General features: G+C 44.4%; 1 protein-coding gene across 2 annotated transcripts; it reads right to left on the minus strand.

Moving 5' to 3' along the window:
- Window positions 1–7: 7 nt before the first annotated feature.
- On the minus strand, window positions 8–19,721 carry LOC135522319 (UTP--glucose-1-phosphate uridylyltransferase-like). Of its 2 annotated transcripts, none has more exons than XM_064948470.1 (10): window positions 19,575–19,721; window positions 17,193–17,308; window positions 14,370–14,477; window positions 4,381–4,566; window positions 3,650–3,783; window positions 3,087–3,384; window positions 2,594–2,791; window positions 2,111–2,353; window positions 1,868–1,972; window positions 8–632 (listed from the first exon to the last, which is right to left on the minus strand). In XM_064948470.1, the coding sequence occupies exons 2-10, from the start codon at window positions 17,289–17,291 to the stop codon at window positions 525–527; spliced, it is 1,479 nt and encodes a 492-aa protein (XP_064804542.1). In that variant the 5' UTR covers window positions 17,292–17,308; window positions 19,575–19,721; the 3' UTR covers window positions 8–524. The 2 variants fall into 2 exon arrangements, with proteins under 2 accessions (XP_064804542.1, XP_064804535.1); XM_064948463.1 differs by lacking the exon at window positions 19,575–19,721 and adding an exon at window positions 18,294–18,452.
- Between the last annotated feature and the right edge of the window lie 1,500 nt (window positions 19,722–21,221).

Here is a 21,221-nt window from a genome sequence, read left to right on the forward strand (position 1 = left end):
CCATCCAGATAATTGCTAGTTTAGGGTTGGAGCAAAAACCTCCAGGACTAGCTCTCCAGGAACAGGGTTGGAGTGTTGAGATGGGCTCTTCATCAGAGGCCGCACCTTTATATGATTTGCCACTAAACTATTCTAGTTTTAAAATCAAGACCAGTTGAATCCATATTGCACTTTATTCAGGTCAAGAGTTGGCAACAGAGGCTGTTTACGCAGGCAGCCAGCCCGATTCTGATCTTTTTCCACTAATATGCCTTATCACCAATTAGCTCTCGTCAGAATTGGACTGCTTGTGTAAACACAGCCTTAGAAGCCTTGTGTGCTGAACCACAACGCTCATTAGGAGGACCATCCCACCCATTTAAAACGGATTAAAATGAACCTGACTGTGGTCAAGTCTTTCTTTGTAAGCTGCAGATAAATGATCTGAAATGGTGGATCACAGTGAAACCTTTCTTGCTCTAAAACAGTCCTAGGTATAGTTTGTCCTTGAGTCTCGTCTGTGCAACTGTCTTGTCCTGAAGGCCTTAGTGGTCGAGGATGCGCAGGTTGCCAGATACAATCTTGTTTTCCAGCACTGCTCTGGCAGGAATATCAATCCTATCTCCGTGATTGGCAATAATGATGACAGTTCCCTGTGGAATGGATAGTGAGGGGACGTAGACAAATGTAACACACAAAATACCTACAGTTGGAGAGAAATGTCAAGCAAAAGTAGCCCAATATCATTTTTCTGTATTCAAGTAGAGGTCGACACCGATTATTGGAGGACCAAAAAAGCAGATACCGATTAATCGGCCAATTCTTTTAGAAATGTATTTGTAATAATGACTTATTTTAACTTAATATAATACATCAATCAATTTAGCCTCAAGTAAATAATGCAAAAACAAAGTGTTGGAGAAGAAAGTAAAAGTGCAATATGTAAAAAAGCTATCGTTTCAGTTCCTTGCTCATATGAACATATGAAAGCTGGTGGTTCCTTTTAACATGAGTCTTCAATATTCCCAGGTAATAAGTTTTAGGTTGTAGTTATTATAGGACTATTTCCCTCTATACCATTTGTATTTCATTAACCTTTGACTATTGGATGTTCTTATAGGCACTTTAGTATTGCCAGTGTAACAGTATAGCTTCCGTCCCTCTCCTCGCTCGAACCAGCAGCACAACGACAACAGCCACCATCAAAGCAGCGTTACCCATGCAGAGCAAGGGAAAAAAACACAGGCTCAGAGTGAGTGATGTTTGAAACGCTATTAGCGTGTGCTAACTAGCTAGCCATTTCACTTCGGTTACACCAGCCTCATTTCGGGAGTTGATAGGCTTGACGCACAACGAAGAGCTGCAGGCAAAACGCACGAAAGTGCTGTTTGAATCAATGTTTACGTGCCTGCTTCTGCCTACCACCGCTCAGTCAAATTATATGCAACGCAGGACACACTAGATAATATCTAGTAATATCATCAACCATGTGTAGTTAACTAGTGATTATGATTGATTGTTTTTCTAAGATAAGTTAATGCTAGCTAGCAACTTGCATTCTCATAACAGGCAGTCTCCTTGTGGAGTGCAACGAGAGAGAGGCAGGTCGTTATTGCGTTGGACTAGGTAACTAAAGTTGCAAGATTGAATCCCCCGAGCTGACAATGTGAAAATCTGTCGTTCTGCCCCTGAACAAGGCAGTTAACCTACCGTTCCTAGGCAGTCATTGAAAATAAAGGCATATAAAAAAATTAATTAAAACGGCAAATCGGCGCCCAAAAAATACCGATTTCCGATTGTTATGAACACTTGAAATCGGTCGACCTCTAATTCCAAGTAGATACTATAAAATAGGAATGAGTTACCATTTTGGGTATGAAGGCTTTACCTTGAGAGAGACGTTCTTTCCGAAGGTAACGTCTCCTGACACTGTGAGGTGATCCAGTTCTAGCATGTCTGGGATGCTCTCAAACCTCATCAGAAAGTCATGCACCTGCAACCATAACAGGTCAAGAACCTATACTAACAATTCAAACCATGAAATAATAAGAATGACTACCTCCAATGTAAATCAAAATGTCTGCCATTATGACTCAACAAAATGCATTCATCTACATTTTGGTTCCATTACCTTGGTGAAAGAGCTGCCCAGTTTGACGTGTGGCGTGGAGGGGAACTCCCTCTTCTTGCTCATGGTGAGCGAGCCGGCGTCCAGGCTGTAGAGGTTGGACATGACCAGCAGCAGGTCCGACGAGGTCTTGACGGGCAGGAAGCGGCTACGGGGCACGTTGACGCCCAGGGCGTTGTCGAAGGCCTTGATAGCGGCGCCCACCGCTGTTTCCAGCTGGATCACATTCAGACCACCGTCCAGCGTCTGGGGAGGAGGTAGTTGAGGGGTAATTGGCTCTAACGTTCAGTGAGCTTGTGGCGGCTATTTAATTGTTATGCAAATCTAATCGTAGGTGAGTTGCCATGGGTGACAGTCTTCTGAAAAGTATTAATTCATATAAAATTATGGTTAAGAGTAAAAACAAAGGAAACGCTAAAACGCATCGCTACGAATTAAACAGATACAGGGACCAGTTTTAATTTGAAGACTCCCCTGTCCTCTCACCTTGGGGTTGACGATGATCTCCATGTCCATGGTGTTCTGCTCGTGCAGCCTCTTAATTGCGGCCAGTGAGATCCAAAGGTTGTTGGTGTTGAAGATCTTGAACTTGGTGACGGATTTGAACTCGTCCACGTGGGCTTTGGGCACCTGGGCAATCTCCAGCAGACGCAGCTTGTCGTCGTACTGGATCAGCGTGCCACCCTGCGGAGAGATTGAGAGGCGTGGCAGAACCATGAGTAGTCAGGAAATGTTTAAAAAAAATGGTAGGCTGTATGCCATTTTACACTGAGGTATAATACATCGTAAAATGGATCATACAATTGTAGGGAATTCCATTGTCGCTTTAGCACTCTTTTTAATGGTCTTACATCTTTTGTGCCGAGGTGGGTGGACTCTGACCATCAGCGACATTAACAATTCAATGAACCACCAAGGAGAAAGGAAAACCAGCAGTACCCCTTGCCTGCTTCTAGCTAGCAGACAAACCTCTGCTCACCTTGACGTCTGCACGGGTCTTGTCCGTCACCTCCATGATGAACTCGCAGCGCTTGTCTTTGGGCTGCGTCATCAGGTGGTTGAGGATGAACAGGTCCACGGTGGCACCCAGGTTGTCTATGTTGGACACGAAGATGTACTCCTTGCCCGCGGCAATCAGCTGGTCCAGCAGGCCAGAGTTGTAGAAACTGGCGTAGATGTCTCCGTGGCCGGGCGGGTACCAGGCGTCGGCGTGCTCGCCGTGCATTCCCAGGTCCTTTGCCACGGGCAGCAGGGACTCCTTGTTGATCCTCGGGTATCTAGAGGGGCGGGAGGAGAGTTTTAATAATGTTCATTTACCTTTATCTACACAGGTAAGTCAATGAGAACTGATTCTTATTTACAATGACAACCTGTCAAGTGAGGTCGAGGTGAGAAGAGAGTGAAATGGAGAGATGGAGGAGTGTAAAAAGAGGGAGAGGATGTTCAGGAAAGAGTTAAGGAGGATCGTAATAGAACAGGATCATGTCCAGTACAGAGAAAATGTTTTGAAACATTCTGTAGGTGCGGACATCTGTGTGTTACCTGCTCTGGTTGAAAGTGTGGATGTGCACCCGGTGGTGTGTGTACTTCTGCAGGATTTTCTTGGTGTCCTCGTCTGTGTTGAAGGAGTTCATGAGAACAAGAGGCACATCCACGTTGAATGTCTTGTTTAAGTGCTGAGAGGGAAAGCATTTATTTTAAATTATTTTTAGCCCCTTTTTCTCCCCAATTAGTAGTAAGTTCGTCTTGTCCCATTGCTGCAACTCCCGTACGGACTCGGGAGAGATGAATGTCGAGACCCGTGCATCCTCCGAAACACAACCCCGCCTAGCCGCACTGCTTCTTGACACATTGTACGCTTCACCCGGGAGCACCAATGTGTCGGAGGAAGTCGCTAGAGCGCGATGGGACAAGGACATCCCGGCCAGCCAAACCCTCCCCTAACCCGGACGACCCTGGGCCAAATTGTGCGTCGCCCAGGATCTGTAGTAACGCAGCTAGCATTGCAGTGCTTTAGACCACTGCCCCACTCAGGATACATTTTTATGACTGGAGTTTGGCTCCCAAATAGTTTTTTTTAATCATACTGTAATTTCCTCCAAATTATGTTGAATGTAGAAATTGAAAGAAATGAATATCTAGTACTACAATAACTAGCTCTAGTTAACATTCTGTCTCATACTGAATATTTGTATATCTTGAAAAAAAATGTCAAGTGTTATGTTCTCTCGGACCAAAAAAAGTATACTACAGTACAATATAATATCCTCTACCTCTATCTGATGGACGGTGAGGTCCAGGAAGGTATTCTCATTGCGGACACTGATGACACTCTTGGGGCCTTTGCAGCCCATGCTGGTGCCCAGGCCTCCATTGAGCTTGACCACCACCAGCTTGTTGAGGCTAGCCGCTACGTTGTCCGGCAGCGCCTGGGCCTTGATCTTGTCATAGGGGTGAATCTGCAACAGGGAGGGAAAGAGGTGCAGGTCAGATACTGGGAGTAGCCTGAAGATTATGATCACTTGCCCAAAAATGTAGATGTTTACACATACTGGCAATGTTAGAATGCTTCAGTGCAGGCCCTACGTTCCTCCATTAACAAAGTAGTAAGTTACACAGAAATTACAATTTGGCAGATTTTCAATTAAACAAATGGGGAGGATCCAGAAATCTGTTTAGGATACAGCAATGCTTTTCAGTTTGGTTGTTTTCAACAAGAACAAAAATTATTTAACCAGGTAGGCAAGTTGAGAACAAGTTCTCATTTACAACTGAGACCTGGCCAAGATAAAGCAAAGAAGTTCGACACAGAGTTACACATGGAGTAAAACAAACATGCAGTCAATAATACAGTCTATATACAATGTGAGCAAATGAGGTGAGATAAGGGAGGCAAAGGCGAAATAAAGGCCACGGTGGCGAAGTAAATACAATATAGCAATTAAAACACTGGAATGGTAGATTTGACAGATGAGTGTGCAAAGTAGAAATAATGGGGTGCGAAGGAGCAAAATAAATAAATACAGTAGGGGAAGAGGTAGTTGTTTGGGCTATTTATAGATGGGCTATGTACAGATGCAGTGATCTGTGAGCTGCTCTGACAGCTGGTACTTCAAACTAGTGAGGGAGATAAGCATTTCCAGTTTCAGGGATTTTTGTAGTTCGTTCCAGCCATTGGCAGCAGAGAACTGGAGAGGCAGCAAAAGGAGGAATTGGCTTTGGGGGTGACAAGTGAGATATACCTGCTGGAACGCGTGCTACGGGTGGGTGCAGCGAGCAGAGATAAGGCGGGACTTTACCTAGCAGCGTCTTGTAGATAACCTGTAGCCAGTGGGTTTGGCCACGAGTATGAAGCGAGGGCCAGCCAACGAGAGCATACAGGTCGCAGTGGTGGGTAGTATATGGGGCTTTGGTGACAAAACGAATGGCACTGTGATAGACTGCATCCAATTTGTTGAGTAGGGTGTTGGAGGCTATTTTGTAAATGACATCGCCAAAGTCGAGGATTGGTAAGATGGTCAGTTTTATAAGGGTATGTTTGGCAGCATGAGTGAAGGATGCTTTGTTGTGAAATAGGAAGCCAATTCTAGATTTTAACTTTGGATTGGAGATGTTTAATGTGAGTCTGGAAGGAGAGTTTACAGTCTAACCAGACACCTAGGTATTTGTAGTAGTCCACATATTCTAAGTCAGAACTGTCCAGAGAAGTGATGCTGGACGAGCAGGCAGGTGCGGGCAGCGATCGGTTGAAGAACATGCATTTAATTTTACTTGTATTTACGAGCAGTTGGAGGCCACAGAATGAGAGTTATGGCAGATCCACCTGACAGGTGTGGCATATCAAGAAGCTATAAAGTTAAAATACAATAAATAAAATTATTAACCTAACCAATGGGGTAACCACAGAGAAGACTCAACCTGCCGACTGCTATATCAATCCCTGTGAAAGTTGGATCTTCAGTTCAGCATTTGACAACTTGGGGGCAGTATTGGGGTTGCTCAAGGCAGGGAGGGGGAGGTGCTCTGTTTTGGAGCGTAGGAGGGGTGGAGAGGGGGGAGCTGGCATCACTCCAGACTCCCATTATGTAACAGTGCTGTTCAGTGAAGCCATGACAGCAAACCCCAGAGTGGTGGGGATAAAGTAAATGAAATCAAATTTTATTTGTCACATACACATGGTTAGCAGATGTTAATGCGAGTGTAGCAAAATGCTTGTGCTTCTAGTTCCGACAATGCAGTAATAACCAACAAGTAATCTCGCTAACAATTCCAAAACTACTACCTTATACACAAGTGTAAAGGGATAAAGAATATGTACATAAAGATATGAATGAGTGATGGTACAGAGCGGCATAGGCAAGATACAGTAGATGGTATTTTTTTTTTTTTACCTTTATTTAACCAGGCAAGTCAGTTAAGAACAAATTCTTATTTTCAATGACGGCCTGGGAACAGAGGGTTAACTGCCTGTTCAGGGGCAGAACAACAGATTTTGTACCTTGTCAGCTCGGGGGTTTGAACTCTCAACCTTGCGGTTACTAGTCAAACGCTCTAACCACTAGGCTACACTGCCGCCCCACAGTGTACAGTATATACATATGAGATGAGTATGTAAACAAAGTGGCATAGTTAAAGTGGCTAGTGATACATGTATTACATAAAGATGCAGTAGATGATACAGTATATATACGTATACATATGAGATTAATAATGTAGGGTATGTAAACATATTAGGTAGCATTGTTTAAAGTGGCTAGTGATATATTTTACATCATTTCCCATCAATTCCCATTATTAAAGTGGCTAGAGTTGAGTCAGTGTGTTGGCAGCAGCCACTCAATGTTAGTGGTGGCTGTTTAAGTCTGATGGCCTTGATAGAAGCTGTTTTTCAGTCTCTCGGTCCCAGCTTTGATGCACCTGTACTGACCTCGCCTTCTGGATGATAGCGGGGTGAACAGGCAGTGGCTCGGGTGGGTGTTGTCCTTGATGATCTTCATGGCCTTCCTGTAACATCGGGTGGTGTAGGTGTCCTGGAGGGCAGGTAGTTTGCCCCAGGTGATGCGTTGTGCAGACCTCACTATCCTCTGGAGAGCCTTACGGTTGTGGGCGGAGCAGTTGCCGTACCAGGCGGTGATACAGCCCGACAGGATGCTCTCGATTGTGCATCTGTAGAAGTTTGAGTCCTTTTGGTGACAAGCCAAATTTCTTCAGCCTCCTGAGGTTGAAGAGGCGCTGCTGCGCCTTCTTCACAATGCTGTCTGTGTGGGTGGACCAATTCAGTTTGTCTGTGATGTGTACACCGAGGAACTTAACTTACTACCCTCTCCACTACTGTTCCATCGATGTGGATAGGGGGGTGTTCCCTCTGCTGTTTCCTGAAGTCCACAATCATCTCCTTAGTTTTGTTGATGTTGAGTATGAGGTTATTTTCCTGACACGACACTCCGAGGGCCCTCACCTCCTCCCTGTAGGCCGTCTCGTCGTTGTTGGTAATCAAGCCTAGCACCGTTGTGTCGTCCGCAAACTTGATGATTGAGTTGGAGGCGTGCGTGGCCACACAGTCGTGGGTGAACAGGGAGTACAGGAGAGGGCTCAGAAGGCACCCTTGTGGGGCCCCAGTGTTGAGGATCAGCGGGGTGGAGATGTTGTTGCCTACCCTCACCACCTGGGGGCGGCCCGTCAGGAAGTCCAGTACCCAGTTGCACAGGGCGGGGTCGAGACCCAGGGTCTCGAGCTTGATGACGAGCTTGGAGGGCACTATGGTGTTAAATGCCGAGCTGTAGTCGATGAACAGCATTCTCACATAGGTATTCCTCTTGTCCAGATGGGTTAGGGCAGTGTGCAGTGTGGTTGAGATTGCATCGTCTGTGGACCTATTTGGGCGGTAAGCAAATTGGAGTGGGTCTAGGGTGTCAGGTAGGGTGGAGGTGATATGGTCCTTGACTAGTCTTTCAAAGCACTTCATGATGACGGAAATGAGTGCTACGGGGCGGTAGTCGTTTAGCTCAGCTACCTTAGCTTTCTTGGAAACAGGAACAATGGTGGCCCTCTTGAAGCATGTGGGAACAACAGACTGGGATAGGGATTGATTGAATATGTCTGTAAACACACCAGCCAGCTGGTCTGCGCATGCTCTGAGGGCGCGGCTGGGGATGCCGTCTGGGCCAGCAGCCTTGCGAGGGTTAACACGTTTAAATGTTTTACTCACGTCGGCTGCAGTGAAGGAGAGTCCGCAGGTTTTGGTAGCGGGCCGTGTCAGTGGCACTGTATTGTCCTCAAAGCGGACAAAAAAGTTATTTAGTCTGTCTGGGAGCAAGACATCCTGGTCCGTGACGGGGCTGGTTTTCTTTTTGTAATCCGTGATTGACTGTAGACCCTGCCACATACCTCGTGTCTGAGCCGTTGAATTGAGATTCTACTTTGTCTCTATACTGACGCTTAGCTTGTTTGATTGCCTTGCGGAGGGAATAGCTACACTGTTTGTACATCCTCACACAGCGACTGAAGGGAGAACAAAACACCCCTACAGAAAATATCACCCCTGACATAGGAGGGACAGCCACAAAGGCTGTAGCAAAGTGTTAGCGGTAAAGGATGACGCTGGTGTTAACTATGTATCTGGTCAGCGTTTTATTTGTGTATCCATATTGAAATACTGTATCTTCATGCCAAATTAAAAACATGGGTCCAGAAATAGATTTGTCCAATAGGAAAAAACAATAGGCCCACATCAAGGTTCAGCGGTAGCCTGCATAATTGAAAAAAGGCACACTGCTAATATGGTATGTTTGACTGTGAACTGAATACAGGGTAAGCCAGATGTGGTATAGTCAGACTGTGGGTATAATTCACTTCATTTGAATTACCTTTCCTGTACATCCAGTCATTTAGAATAAGTCCCAGGGAGGAGGAACCTGCCCTCTGGCCTTTACTGGCCCTGCTGTTGCCAAATGGAAAGATGACAGATGTACAACACAAGAGGACAAAAAGGACAGGGAGTAATTATAGACTGTGTGTGTCACACTCAAGACCTTAACTTTTACACAATCCGTTACTCTGCCTTCAACTCTCAACTTATATACACACCTAACTTTACCTCCCTCCCATCGTGGTCAAATGCATAGACAGACGCAGGAGAGTATGATGGGAGTGTACGATGACACCTCCTGCACTACCTTTACACACACACACACTTCCTGCACCGTCAGAGGGAGGCTACAGTTTCAGAGTTGGCATGGTAACAGGCAGCCAGGCCTCTTCCTTATACCGCTCACCTTTATGAGACGAACCATCGAGATGAGAGTGCGACCATGAAGGAACTCAAACTGCCTCGCATTATCTTGACAATGTCTTCCCACAGATTTCCCAATGCTATGGGCAGTGTTCTCCAGGACCAGACATATTAGGAGAAAGCCTCGTCCTGCACTAAAAAACATGTTCAATGGAGACTCACCATTGAAAGTGGTGGGCTACTTCTTACTAGTCACTCCTGAGGGGCGCAGCGGTCTAAGGCACTGCATCTCAGCGCTAGAGGCGTCCCTACAGACCCTAGTTCAATTCCAGGCTGTATCACAACCGGTCGTGATTGGGAGTCCCCAAGGGCGGCGCACAATTGGCTCAGCGTCGTCCGGGTTTGGCCGGGGTAGGCAGTCATTGTAAATAATCATTTGTTCTTAACGGACCAGCCTAGTTTAATAAAATAAATAGTATATGACTAGGCCTACTGTCTGGGAAACCGGCCCTATAGGTTACAGAGGCAGATTGTACACACTCTCCCAACAACCCCAATTTGTTTTACAGTGTGTACTGTATTCAGTGTGTATGGACTATTGGGAATATACACAAAGCAACGTGTAAGACACATTAATGGGGAACTCCTTAAGAAAAAACTAAAAGACACGTATTGGTCCATTGCCAGAAGCTACAACCTCACGTGAGTTGTTGTTAGGCAGAAGTTTCAAAACACTTTTATAGCTCAACTACTATTAGGCTAACTATCACCAAAACCATAGCCCCTTTTTAAATGAATAGGAGTCTGGAGAGCCGTGTCATTCTACAATTATACTCCCCTCAAGACATACAGGCTATAATAATCTTCAATAAAGGATTTAACAAACAACATTTAGACTTCATGTTAGTCCCCATTTGACATTAACAAAGACTGGCCCAAGACCTCACAACTCTCTCGTGTCAGAAAGTCACATCAAGATGTGGGCCGGTCCAATCAGTAGCGGAGTAAAATCACTAGGGAAGCCAAGCCAGAAAATAAATGCCATATTACAACCAGTTTTCTGATATTTGCCTTGTTTGCTCTATAACCTGTTTGTTCATGCGCCTTGCGACCGTGACATAGAAGTACGTGGACACCCCTTCAAATGAGTGGATTAGTCTATTTCAGCCACACCCGTTGCTAACAGGTGTGTAAAAACAATTGAGCACAGGGGCACAATGTATGAATTTATGGTTTGATCAGAATTGCCGTTATAATCATTGGCCAGTACGGAAAATCAGGTAAAACCACAAGTCCAAATCCTTCTGAACAAAAATAAACAGAACATGTTTTGGTCCCATGTTTAATGAGCTAAAATAAAACCTTCCAGACATTTTCCATACGCACAAAAAGCTTACTTCTCTTAAATGTTGTGGACAAATTTGATAATCCACTCTGACAGGTGTGGCATATCAAGAAGCTGATTAAACAGCATGATCATTACACACATACACCTTTTGCTAGGCCACTCTAAAATGTGCAGTTTTGTCACACAACAATGCCACAGATGTCTCAAGTTGAGGGAGTGTGAAATTGGCATGCTGACTGCAGGCATGTCCACCAGAGCTGTTGCTAGGGAAATTAATGTTAATTTCTCTACCATAAGCCACCTCCAACATTGTTTTAGAGAACTTGGCATTACGTCCGACTTGCCTCACGACTGCAGACCACATAAGCATGTCAGCCCAGGACCTCATCCGACTTCTTCACCTGCGGGATCGTCTGAGACCAGCCACCTGGACAGCTGATGAAACTGAGGAGTATTTCTGTTTGTAATAAAAGCCCTTTTGTGGAGGGAAACTCGTTCTGATTGGCAGGTCCTGGCTACCAAGTGAGTGGGCCAATGCCCTCCCAGGCACACCCATGGCGGTGCCACTGCCCAGTTATGTGAAATCCATAGATTAGGGCCTAATGCATTTATTTAATTTGACTGATTTCCTTATATGAACTGTAACTCAGTAAAATTGTTGCATGTTGCGTTTATATTTTTGTTCGGTATAGGAAAGGGGCAATTTTAGCTAGCTAGCCACTGGAGGAAAACACAACAAGATTAAACAAATCAAGTTTCTGTCAATGTATTGATGTATTGCTCTTGATGTATTAGGGTGAAGCCAAGTATGGCTATTTTAATAAAGGGAGGCCAAATGCTCGCTGGCTTCCCTTGCACTCAATGCTACGGGTGGCAACAATGTCATACTATTTTTGACCAGACAGCATCAGATAGATGGTCTACACATAGACAGAGGGGCACTGTTTCACTCGCTCATATGCTTTCTCTGGTGTTGGTACTTTTGGGGTAAGCCTGGCTACCCTTGGCATCTATGAATACACACCACTGGGAATGATACCAGTATTGGGATTTTTGTTCCATGGCAAACATGAAAACACGAAGCCGAACAAACACTTTGGTCCTTTAAAACCTGCTGTATGTAAAATATTGTGTGCTATAGCTTGAAAAAATAAATGTGACTCTGGATGACACCATAATGACGTTTGTTTACAACATTAAGGCCTAAATAATTTAAATACGCTTAGAGTTTTGTTTCCTTGCCAGGATCACCATGAACATTTTGCTCTCCAGGACCAGACATATTAGGAGAAAGCCTAGACATACCAATGTTTCTTACCTTATGGGGAATCTTCCCAACATACAACAGTCTCTCATGGCTGTGTTTGTCATCGTCAGTCATAACACAGCACAATAAGATGTGTTTACCCAAGTCTGGGCTATTGAGGTGAGGTGCCATTACTCTCGATGACAAACAGGTTACTTTCATTGCGAGCTCTGTAGTTCTCTTTACAAAAGGCGAAGCCACCCATTATTAGGAAACAATTTTAGAAAATTTGATTTGGCTTCCTGCGTGATCTTTCAAGAGAATTTCTGTCGCTCGAAGTCATAAGGGTTCAGATAGTCCATGGTTTTTTAGGGATCTAACCAAGTTAAATCATGAAAGAAATGTGGTTTGGGCCAAAGTAAGACAGTCCAATCTGGACTAGATTTAGGGAAGGGAAACACATATCTCACTTATTCATTAGTTAGTCAGAGTTTTACTAGAGTGAAACAGCAAAGAACCTGAATAATCCCTTTAGAATGTGGAAAACTAGCTAATCAAAATGTGTACAGGTTGATTGTACAATGTCTGAAATGCTTCCTATAAATACTGTCGTGCTGCAAGGTTCCATTCTTGGGACGTTGTTATTCGCTAGGCTACTCAAAATGTAGGGTTCTTCCCAAGCACTTAGCTAGCTGATGAAGCATTAGAACTACTAAATGTTGAGACTACAAACTCAAGGTGCGTTTTAGCAACCATGGACTTTGCAAAAACTCTGCAAAACAAGCAATATTGACATATGAGCAATTACATAACTGGGAGGGAATGGAGAATCTGTGGGAATCTGGTAGAGAAGTAGACCGTATCCATTGGATAATAGAAAACCACTTTGCATGGACTGTTTTTTGTGAGATTCACTCAATTAGGTACATTAACTCACAAGTCAACACTGCAGATTTACTGCATAAGACTGACATTACTGTTATATTGGATAAGCGATTAACCCTTTCAGAGCCATACAGCTTCTGTCGATAACAAGAAATACAACACCATGCGATTTAACTCATAAGAACTTGAACAACCGAGTTATTTGAACTTAACACAACTTCAAAACTCAAGGTCTCCAAGGTGACCTTGTCTCGATGTCACAAGTGCGGAACGAGTCCAGAGACGGTTTCAAATTCCCTACTTACGGTCGTGACCATGAACCACGTCCCAAAACAAGACTGTCCAAAGACGGTCCGACAGTGAGGCTGCTAGAGCAGATAGGACGACACACCCACCCATGGGTAGCAAGAGTGTAAACTTGGGCTCGGGGCAGGGTAAGCCAAATATCACCCCAGGCCAGAATCATGCTCCCTCAAGGCTGTGCTTTTGAATGCTGGAAAGGTCAGGCTATTTATAGGGTAACCTATGAGCTAGGGGTTATTTTCGGAAGGAGGTGGGGGGGGGGTGTCAGGCTCTGAGATACTGAAATGTCACCCAGGTGATAAATAGCTGGCTTGCTTTGGCCCACAGCTACACACAGTGATCTTGGTTACTTCGTTTCAGTTCTGTTGGTGTGGGGTGCTTGTTTCCATCCCTTACTACATGCTCATTAAGATCTGTGGGCTTCACGTGCTTGGGAATGTACCGACTCACAAACAAGGGTGTGCAACTATATACCAACTGGATGTAGCCTTCCTGCATGTGGCCCAAGTGTTCCATGGGTCAGTGGTTCCAGCCAGGTCTCCCTGAAACGCCCCCCCCCTCGTTCCTTTAAACGGAGTCTACCTCCTGTCACCATAGGCGCAGACACTTGTCCAGCACTACTCAAAACGCTAAGTTCTTAGACGTTTTAGACTTGGGAAAAGCCCACGCCCCAGTGACCCTTCAGATGTAACACTCCCTCTCTGCCTGGAGCCTCAGATGTTCCAGTGGTACTTGGCTGGGCTTTCTGTCCCAGACTCTCTGCTGCAGGACGACAGGACCACAGCATTCTGCCCCCATAGAGCCAGCGTCACTTGACAGCCACTAAATCCACAGCTCTCATGCTCAGTCGAAAGGGGCCGCGTTGGCATCCATCTGTTCAGATGGAGGTGTGGATGCTCATTGTAGAAGAGGGCTTTGGCCTAGATATCCAATCTCATCCAACATACACAGAGAGATGCTACACTCAAAACAGTGTTTCTGAGAGTTTGTGGACTAGCACTAAATATGCAACAAAGTTGATTAAAAAAAGCAAAATAAACTACAGGTCAGACAATCCCTTGTACAAGAGGGGTAACATGAAAATAGGTCTGCGCCTGCAGAAACAATGGATTTCCAATGGTAAGGAACCATTTTCAGACATAGGCTGATCTGTATGACAATGTCTTGTAATTTCTTATGCAAATTAACAAATGCCTGAGCTTTCAGCTTGTGGCGTGTAGACAACCAGGGTTAAAATCGAACTACTCACCAGATCCTCTGGGGGCTTGTGGATCTTGTCCCATTTCACAGAGGGTCCTTTTACCTGGAGGAATCTGTGGAAGAGGTTCTTAAAACCCTCAAAGTCCTTTTTGGAAATCTGAAACAGAAAGTGCCACGTCTCAGACTTCTGAATGGACGCAAATGATCAAAATCCACATAATTTATTCATAAATCGCATCCAATTCACACGCAAAACATAGCTTGATGAAAGACACACGATTGAAATCATAACATTACTAAAGCCTAAAACGGTGTCTCCCAAACCTCTAGTAACTTCAGCCATCTCCATTTATTTGATATATTCCAGCACCAGCACACCTGATTCAACTATTTATTATTTTATTACACTCATATAGCAGTCAGTACAAATCCACGAGCATACAAAATATTAATTGATATGAGTAACATTCATTTATATACATTTTTTAACAAAAATCTTAAATCAATAACATCCTGCGGTCTTAAAGAGAATAATTAACCAATGAGCAGAAATATGGGATTGGTAAACTAGACTTTGGTATAGTCAGTTCGTTTTGAATGCAGGTGTTCCTGCCTGTCACTGTGATTCAGTCAGGGGTTAGCCAGACTCTGAATTGAGATTTTAGGAGGCTGACAGCGGGTTAGGGTCAGTATCTGAAGTGCCTCAGTATAGCTGGAGTATCCGCCTAGGATGGTGCTGCATACCCTCTTCTGAATACGCTCCAGGTCACCAAACTGGGCCTGGGTCAGTGAGCTGTGTCGAGCAGGAGCGGCATATTCCAGGGTGGGGCGTCTGTAGTCGGTGTATATGCTAACCAGGTATTCCTGTGGCACATGGAACCTTATAATACTGCGAAGGACAAAGAGTTCTCTGTTGCTCCTGGTTACCGTAGTAGCAACCTGCTCGCCCCATTGTACATCTTTCTGTACCATTACCCCTAAAATCTTCACACAATCACACACTTTGAGCTCCTGGCGCTCAATCCGGAGAGGGCACGGGACCAAATTTCCACCTACTTTCGACATCCCGGGCTGCGCTGTTTATGACTGAAAGGAAGATGAGGGCACAGAAGAGTTCCTTGTGCCACACCTCCAGTCGGCTTCAAGTCTGATGATTAGTAAAACATTTGAATCAGGTGTGCTTGTACTGGAATATAGTACCACAGTATGAGTCATAAAACCTAGTGGTCAAACAGGGAAATGGTTTTGATAACCGTCTAACTCTCTAGGACAAGGTGACTTTTATCAATATATTCACCTGTATTTACCCCCCCCCCACACACACAAAAAAAATTAACGCTAATTAGCTGCCAAAGTGGCTGTCATAAAGAACTACAAATGACATGATCTGGACGAGACTGCTGAATTGAGGCAAAGGTAAGAATCTGTGGATTAGCTTTCTAATGTTGGCTAAATGTAGTAATGAATAAATTGGCTACATTTCTTTAAATGGACAATTCTGTGAACTATCTTGTGCAAGTTTTAAAATTGACATAATACCTGTTAGCAAAGGTGTCAGGTAGCGATGACGTGTAGGAGCTTCCAGGGATTTGTAGGTGTGCATGTCTCCTTTGATGCTAATTAGCATTTTCGAATTTGAGAGTAAATCCAGCCGAATTTATTGATAAGTCACCTTGTCCAAGAGAGATTTACATTGTTATCAAAGCATCACACCAGTGTAAGACTACATGAAACATCCCTTATTTTAAGTGCTTCTAAAATCCCCTATGGGGAAAAATGAATAGAAATACAATTGGAACCATGTCCATGGTTTTATGGGTATTATGACACCTCCACGGTGGGGCTCTATAGACCAAATCAAATGGAGCTGGTGGAGGTTATTTGAGAAAATGCTGGCCTGACCAAACCTATAGCAGCATACACAGAATTGTTTTTTTGATGTGCCATATAAGCCACATCTGAACTCAATAGTTCTATTCCAAATGATATGCAATCATTATTGCTCTAGTCTGTTGATGCAGTCTGTTTGGTGACGCGTAGACTTTCATCCTCTCCTGCCCACTCCCTATAATCAAAGTATTCTGCCCGCAACCCTCCTTTCTGACCTTTGCTTAATGGCTTTCATGTCCATTTCAGTTCAGTGTGTTCTAAATGCCCCCATTGGGATAATCATTAGAACTCCCACCTAGCCAATCTCACTGTTCATTCCTCAACCCTCCGGGCTCCTTAGTGGGTTTTAATTGCGTTTCTCCCCCCTCCGCAATCTAACTTTAATGTGATGTGTTTGAAGTGAAACCAGGAGGAGTGTAAAAAAGGAACTACTTACTCTAAAGAGTGAATGCTTATCTTGTAAGCTTTTGCCATCATGCCAATGCCTTAGTTAGCAGTAGCAATGCTAACTGCATACAAATAGTTTGCTTAGCAGGGAGAATTGTCTTTCCAGTTTCTGGGCAAATGGGTTGTTTTTAATGGGTTGTGCGCTGTGCTTGTTGGATAGCATGGCAATAGCTGATGCTTTGTAAGGTGAGGGCTCAGTGGTGAGGAAAAGGGACAATGATTTCTGTGGGAATGTATGGCCTACATCATATATAGAGAAAGGGTTTAACATCAAGCCTGCTGGGGCAAAGAGTTGGGAGGTGAAAAAAATGGGGAGAGGAGTAGAAAGAGATATAAAGAGTGAATCCATGTCAATGAAATCGTGAAGTGTGTGCATCTGTGTTTGACCCATCGAGAGACACACGGGTCATTCACCATCCGGTTACCCTCTCAGAACTCAGTCCAGCACGCCAAGAATTGTCCTCACTCCTCCAAAACAACCACCCTGGATCCACAAACATGCACCAGGTACTCTCGCTCCAAACCCCAGGCCCACCTCCTGCTCAGCCCCCTTGGCTGTGGTCAGCAGCTTCTCCAGCTCTTTGTGCATGGTGGCCTCATGCTGCAGCCGCAGCTTCTCCTGAAACTCTGCCATCCCGGCTTTGCTGATATCTGCCGGGAGAAAGGAGAGAAAGAAAGCGACAGAGGGATTTCATCATTCAGTCCGCTTCAACCATTCGAAACAATCAATGAGTATGAGGCCAAAGGAGAGAAAGGAGAGAATGAAAGGGAGAGGGAGAAGGCTAAGTTTGTTCATTCTGCTGGAACCATTCAAAACTATCAGACAGAGGATAAGGTCAGTTTAAAGACGTTCTGTCATAAAGCCTTCTTGACACCGCATGAGCGAGGCAGCTTGTAGTCATTAAGCAAGCAAGCACATTATTTTACAATAGGTGAAATGGAACATTGTTACATATGATGCCATGAAAATGTCTACCCACATATTGCTTATTGGATCTATTTTAATGGACATCTAGAATTTTCTTCCTATATCCAAGTCAAGCCTATTGGGTCAATATTATCATATCTTTTTTTAAAGTCATTTAGCAGATGTACTTGTCCAGAGGGACTTATTAGGAGCAATTAGGGTTAAGTGCCTTGCTCAAGGGCACAGAGATTTTTCACCTCGTCCGCTCTGAGATTCGACCCAGCGACCTTTCGGTCACCTCCAGGCTACCTGCCCCTCCATTATTGAACCAGTCAATTGCGATTTGTTCACCCTGTGTTCAATACAGGATGTATTATGTTAAGAAAATATAGACATAGCAGCAACCAAGCTCTGGGTACAATTGACATGCAAAATCACTCAAGATGAAAATATCCCCCACTAAGAGATTGGTAGCCTAATTTGGCAATTCCCAGTATTGCATAATACCAATGTGGTGAAATCTATATTCTCAGTAGCCTAAATTCAACACATCAGAAATATAGATAAGTAAAAAGAACGCACTGCCTTCTAAAAAGTTGAAATCATTAAACACTAAAAAGAGAAGTCAAGAAGTGACTTATAGTCATGGAAAAGATAACTGTCAAGAGCAATCAATAGCAATGGGAAAGTAGCTATCTGACTCATTACCAACAGGTACAGAAAACTTACCATCCAAAACAGACATCTTTGGACATATGACAAAATATGTGCCAAGATAATTTCTCCAAATAAGATTCCAAAAGCCTAGCCTATAGTCGTCGAGCAAATATTAGACATCGTTCAATAAAAGATCAACATCAATGGCTTGACACCAGACACCAGTGACACCCACTCGCGCTTGAGAAAATGAACTGCAGTCCCAAGAAACAATGTATCAATCCATCAGTAAACCCGACACCACCCATTCTCAGTTCGCCCACCTCTTTTGGGTTTCCACTAAATAACACATCCACACAAATGGGCTACATCGTCGAAATTTCTGGAAAAAAGGGTTGCTTTTTTTGTGTTAATTTCAAGTTTGGCACAAGGTTAGCAGTGTGGTTAGGTTTAAAAATCATATTTTAAGAAGAACAATTGTAGGAATAGGCGGAGTTTAAGACTTGGTGGATAAGCTAGTGACGACCCCTCTTTAGCAGGAAACAATCGCAAAATATCTCACTAACGGAACTATTTTATTTAACTAGGGAAGTCAATTAAGAACAAATTCTTATTTACAATGACGGCCTACCCCGGTGAAACCCAGACGATGCTGGGGCAATTGTGCGCCGCCCTATGGGACTCCCAATCACGGCCGGCTGTGATACAACCTGGATTCGAACCAGGGTCTGTAGTGACACCTCTAGCACTGAGATGCAGTGCATTAGACCGCCTGACGTTATTTGACAAGTGCTTGCCAGCTGATATGTCCGATGTTTTTATGTGGGCTACAGTACCTACATGTAGCCCTATAGCACAGCAGGCAGCCGAGAGAGCTAGGAATTAAATAGAATATTTAGTTCATTTATTATGGAACACGCCTCTCTGGTCAAATCCATACGCACATACTCGTTGCCAAATATGTTACGTTAGAGGCAAATACATGATTCGTCCACATTTCCCCATAACGCAGTTTCTTGAATAGCATCATAGCCCTTCTATTGCATGGTTGGTCCTACCCCGCCGTTAACAGGCGGCTGTTTGGCACGCTGGCGTATGGTTCATACATTATTTGTAGTGATTAATTTGACCCTGGACTGACTTTAGCCACACGATTCGCTATCTTGGCTACATGCCCCGGTAAACTTGGGAGACGCAGGGGCAAACTAGCCATTCTGCAGCAGCGGTAGCTAAAATATCCATGCCAGCAGCCAATGTTTTTGTTTAAAAGGCTCTAGTAGTGCATTTTACATCACAAGCACCACGTTTTCAAGCATAATGTTTCAAACGTCATTCATTGCATTGGCTACCCACCTGATGATAATTATTTTGATATCAATCCACCAAAGAACTCCAAGGTGCTTGGCTACTTTAGCGAGCTGGGTTTCGGCCTGTGAAAAATTAACACTTTAAAATGTACGTTGTCACCGTCCTGAGGAGTATATTTATTTTGGACAGGTTTCTTGCACCACGCGATGCCAAATGAAGGCCTGTCAATGAGGGCAAACGATTGGTGAGTCAGTGGCCAATCAAAGCATGCGAAAATCCACTTACCCCAATCAGAATCTTGTTCACGAGGGCGGACCTGAGCTCTTCCGACTCTTTCTCGCTGACTGTGCATATTTGTCTCTACAGTTTATTCATCTATAGAAAATATTTTTTCTAACAAAGGCTCGCCATCAAAATAAAAAGCATGACTCTTTAATGAAATGATTGACAAATGACCTAATCAAATCAAATCAAACTTTATTTGTCACATATTTGTCACAAGTGTCGACCTTACGGTTAAATGCTTACTTACAAGCCCAACAGTGCAGTTCAAGAAGAGTTAAGAAAATATTTACTAAATAAACCAAAGTAAAAAATAATAAAAAGTAACACAATAAAATAACGAGGCTATATACAGGGGGCACCAGTACTGAGGCAGTATGCAAGGGTACAGGTTAGTTGAAGTAATTTGTACATAGGTAGGGGTGATGTGACTATGCACAGATAATAAACAGCAGTAGCAGCAGTGTATAAAACAAATGGAGGGGAAGTGGGGGTGTCAATGTAAATAGTCCAGAGGCCATTTGATTAATTGTTCTGCAGGGGGGTGGCTTGGGGGTAGAAGCTGTTAAGGAGCCTTTTGGTCCTAGACCAAAAGCTCCAGTACTGGTGCTGCTTGCCGTGTGGTAGCAGAGAAAACAGTCTATGATTTGGGTGACTGGAGTCTGACACCGCCTATTATATGGATGGCAGGAAACTTGGCCCCATTGATGTACTGGGCCGTACGCACTATCCTCTGTTGCGCCTTACGGTAAGATGCAGTTGACATACCAAGCGGTGATTCAACCAGTCTGCTCTCGATGGTGTAGCTATCAAACCTTTTGAGGATCTGCTCCACTACAGCCCTGTCTATGTTGAATGGGGGCCTGTTCGGCCCGTCTTTTCCTGTGTTCCATGATCAGCCCCTTTGTCTTGCTCATGTTGAGGAAGAGGTTGTTGTCCTGGCACCACACTGTCAGTTCTCTGACCTCCTCCTTATAGGCTGTCTCAACGTTGTCGGTGATCAGGCCTACCATTGTTGCCTCGTCGGCAAACTTAATGGTGTTGGAGTCGTGTTTGGCCACCGAGTCGTGGGTGAACAGGGAGTACAGGTGGGGACTAAGTACACACCCCTGAGGGGCCCCAGAGTGGAGGATCAGCGTGGCAGACATGTTGTTGCCTACCCTTACCACCTGGGGGTCGCCCATCAGGAATTCCAGGATCCAGTTGCAACGGGAGGTGTTTAGTCCCAGGGTCCTTAGCTTAGTGATGAGTTTCGTGGGCAACTATGGTGTTGAACGCTGAGCTGTAGTCAATGAACAGCATTCTCACATAGGTGTTCCTTTTGTCCAGGTGGGAAAGGGCAGTGTGGAGTGGGATTGAGATTGCGTCATCTGTTGGGGCGGTATGCGAATTGGAGTGGGTCTAGAGTGT

The sequence above is a fragment of the Oncorhynchus masou genome, chromosome 4 (assembly GCF_036934945.1).
Source record: "Oncorhynchus masou masou isolate Uvic2021 chromosome 4, UVic_Omas_1.1, whole genome shotgun sequence".
Lineage (NCBI taxonomy): Eukaryota > Metazoa > Chordata > Actinopteri > Salmoniformes > Salmonidae > Oncorhynchus > Oncorhynchus masou.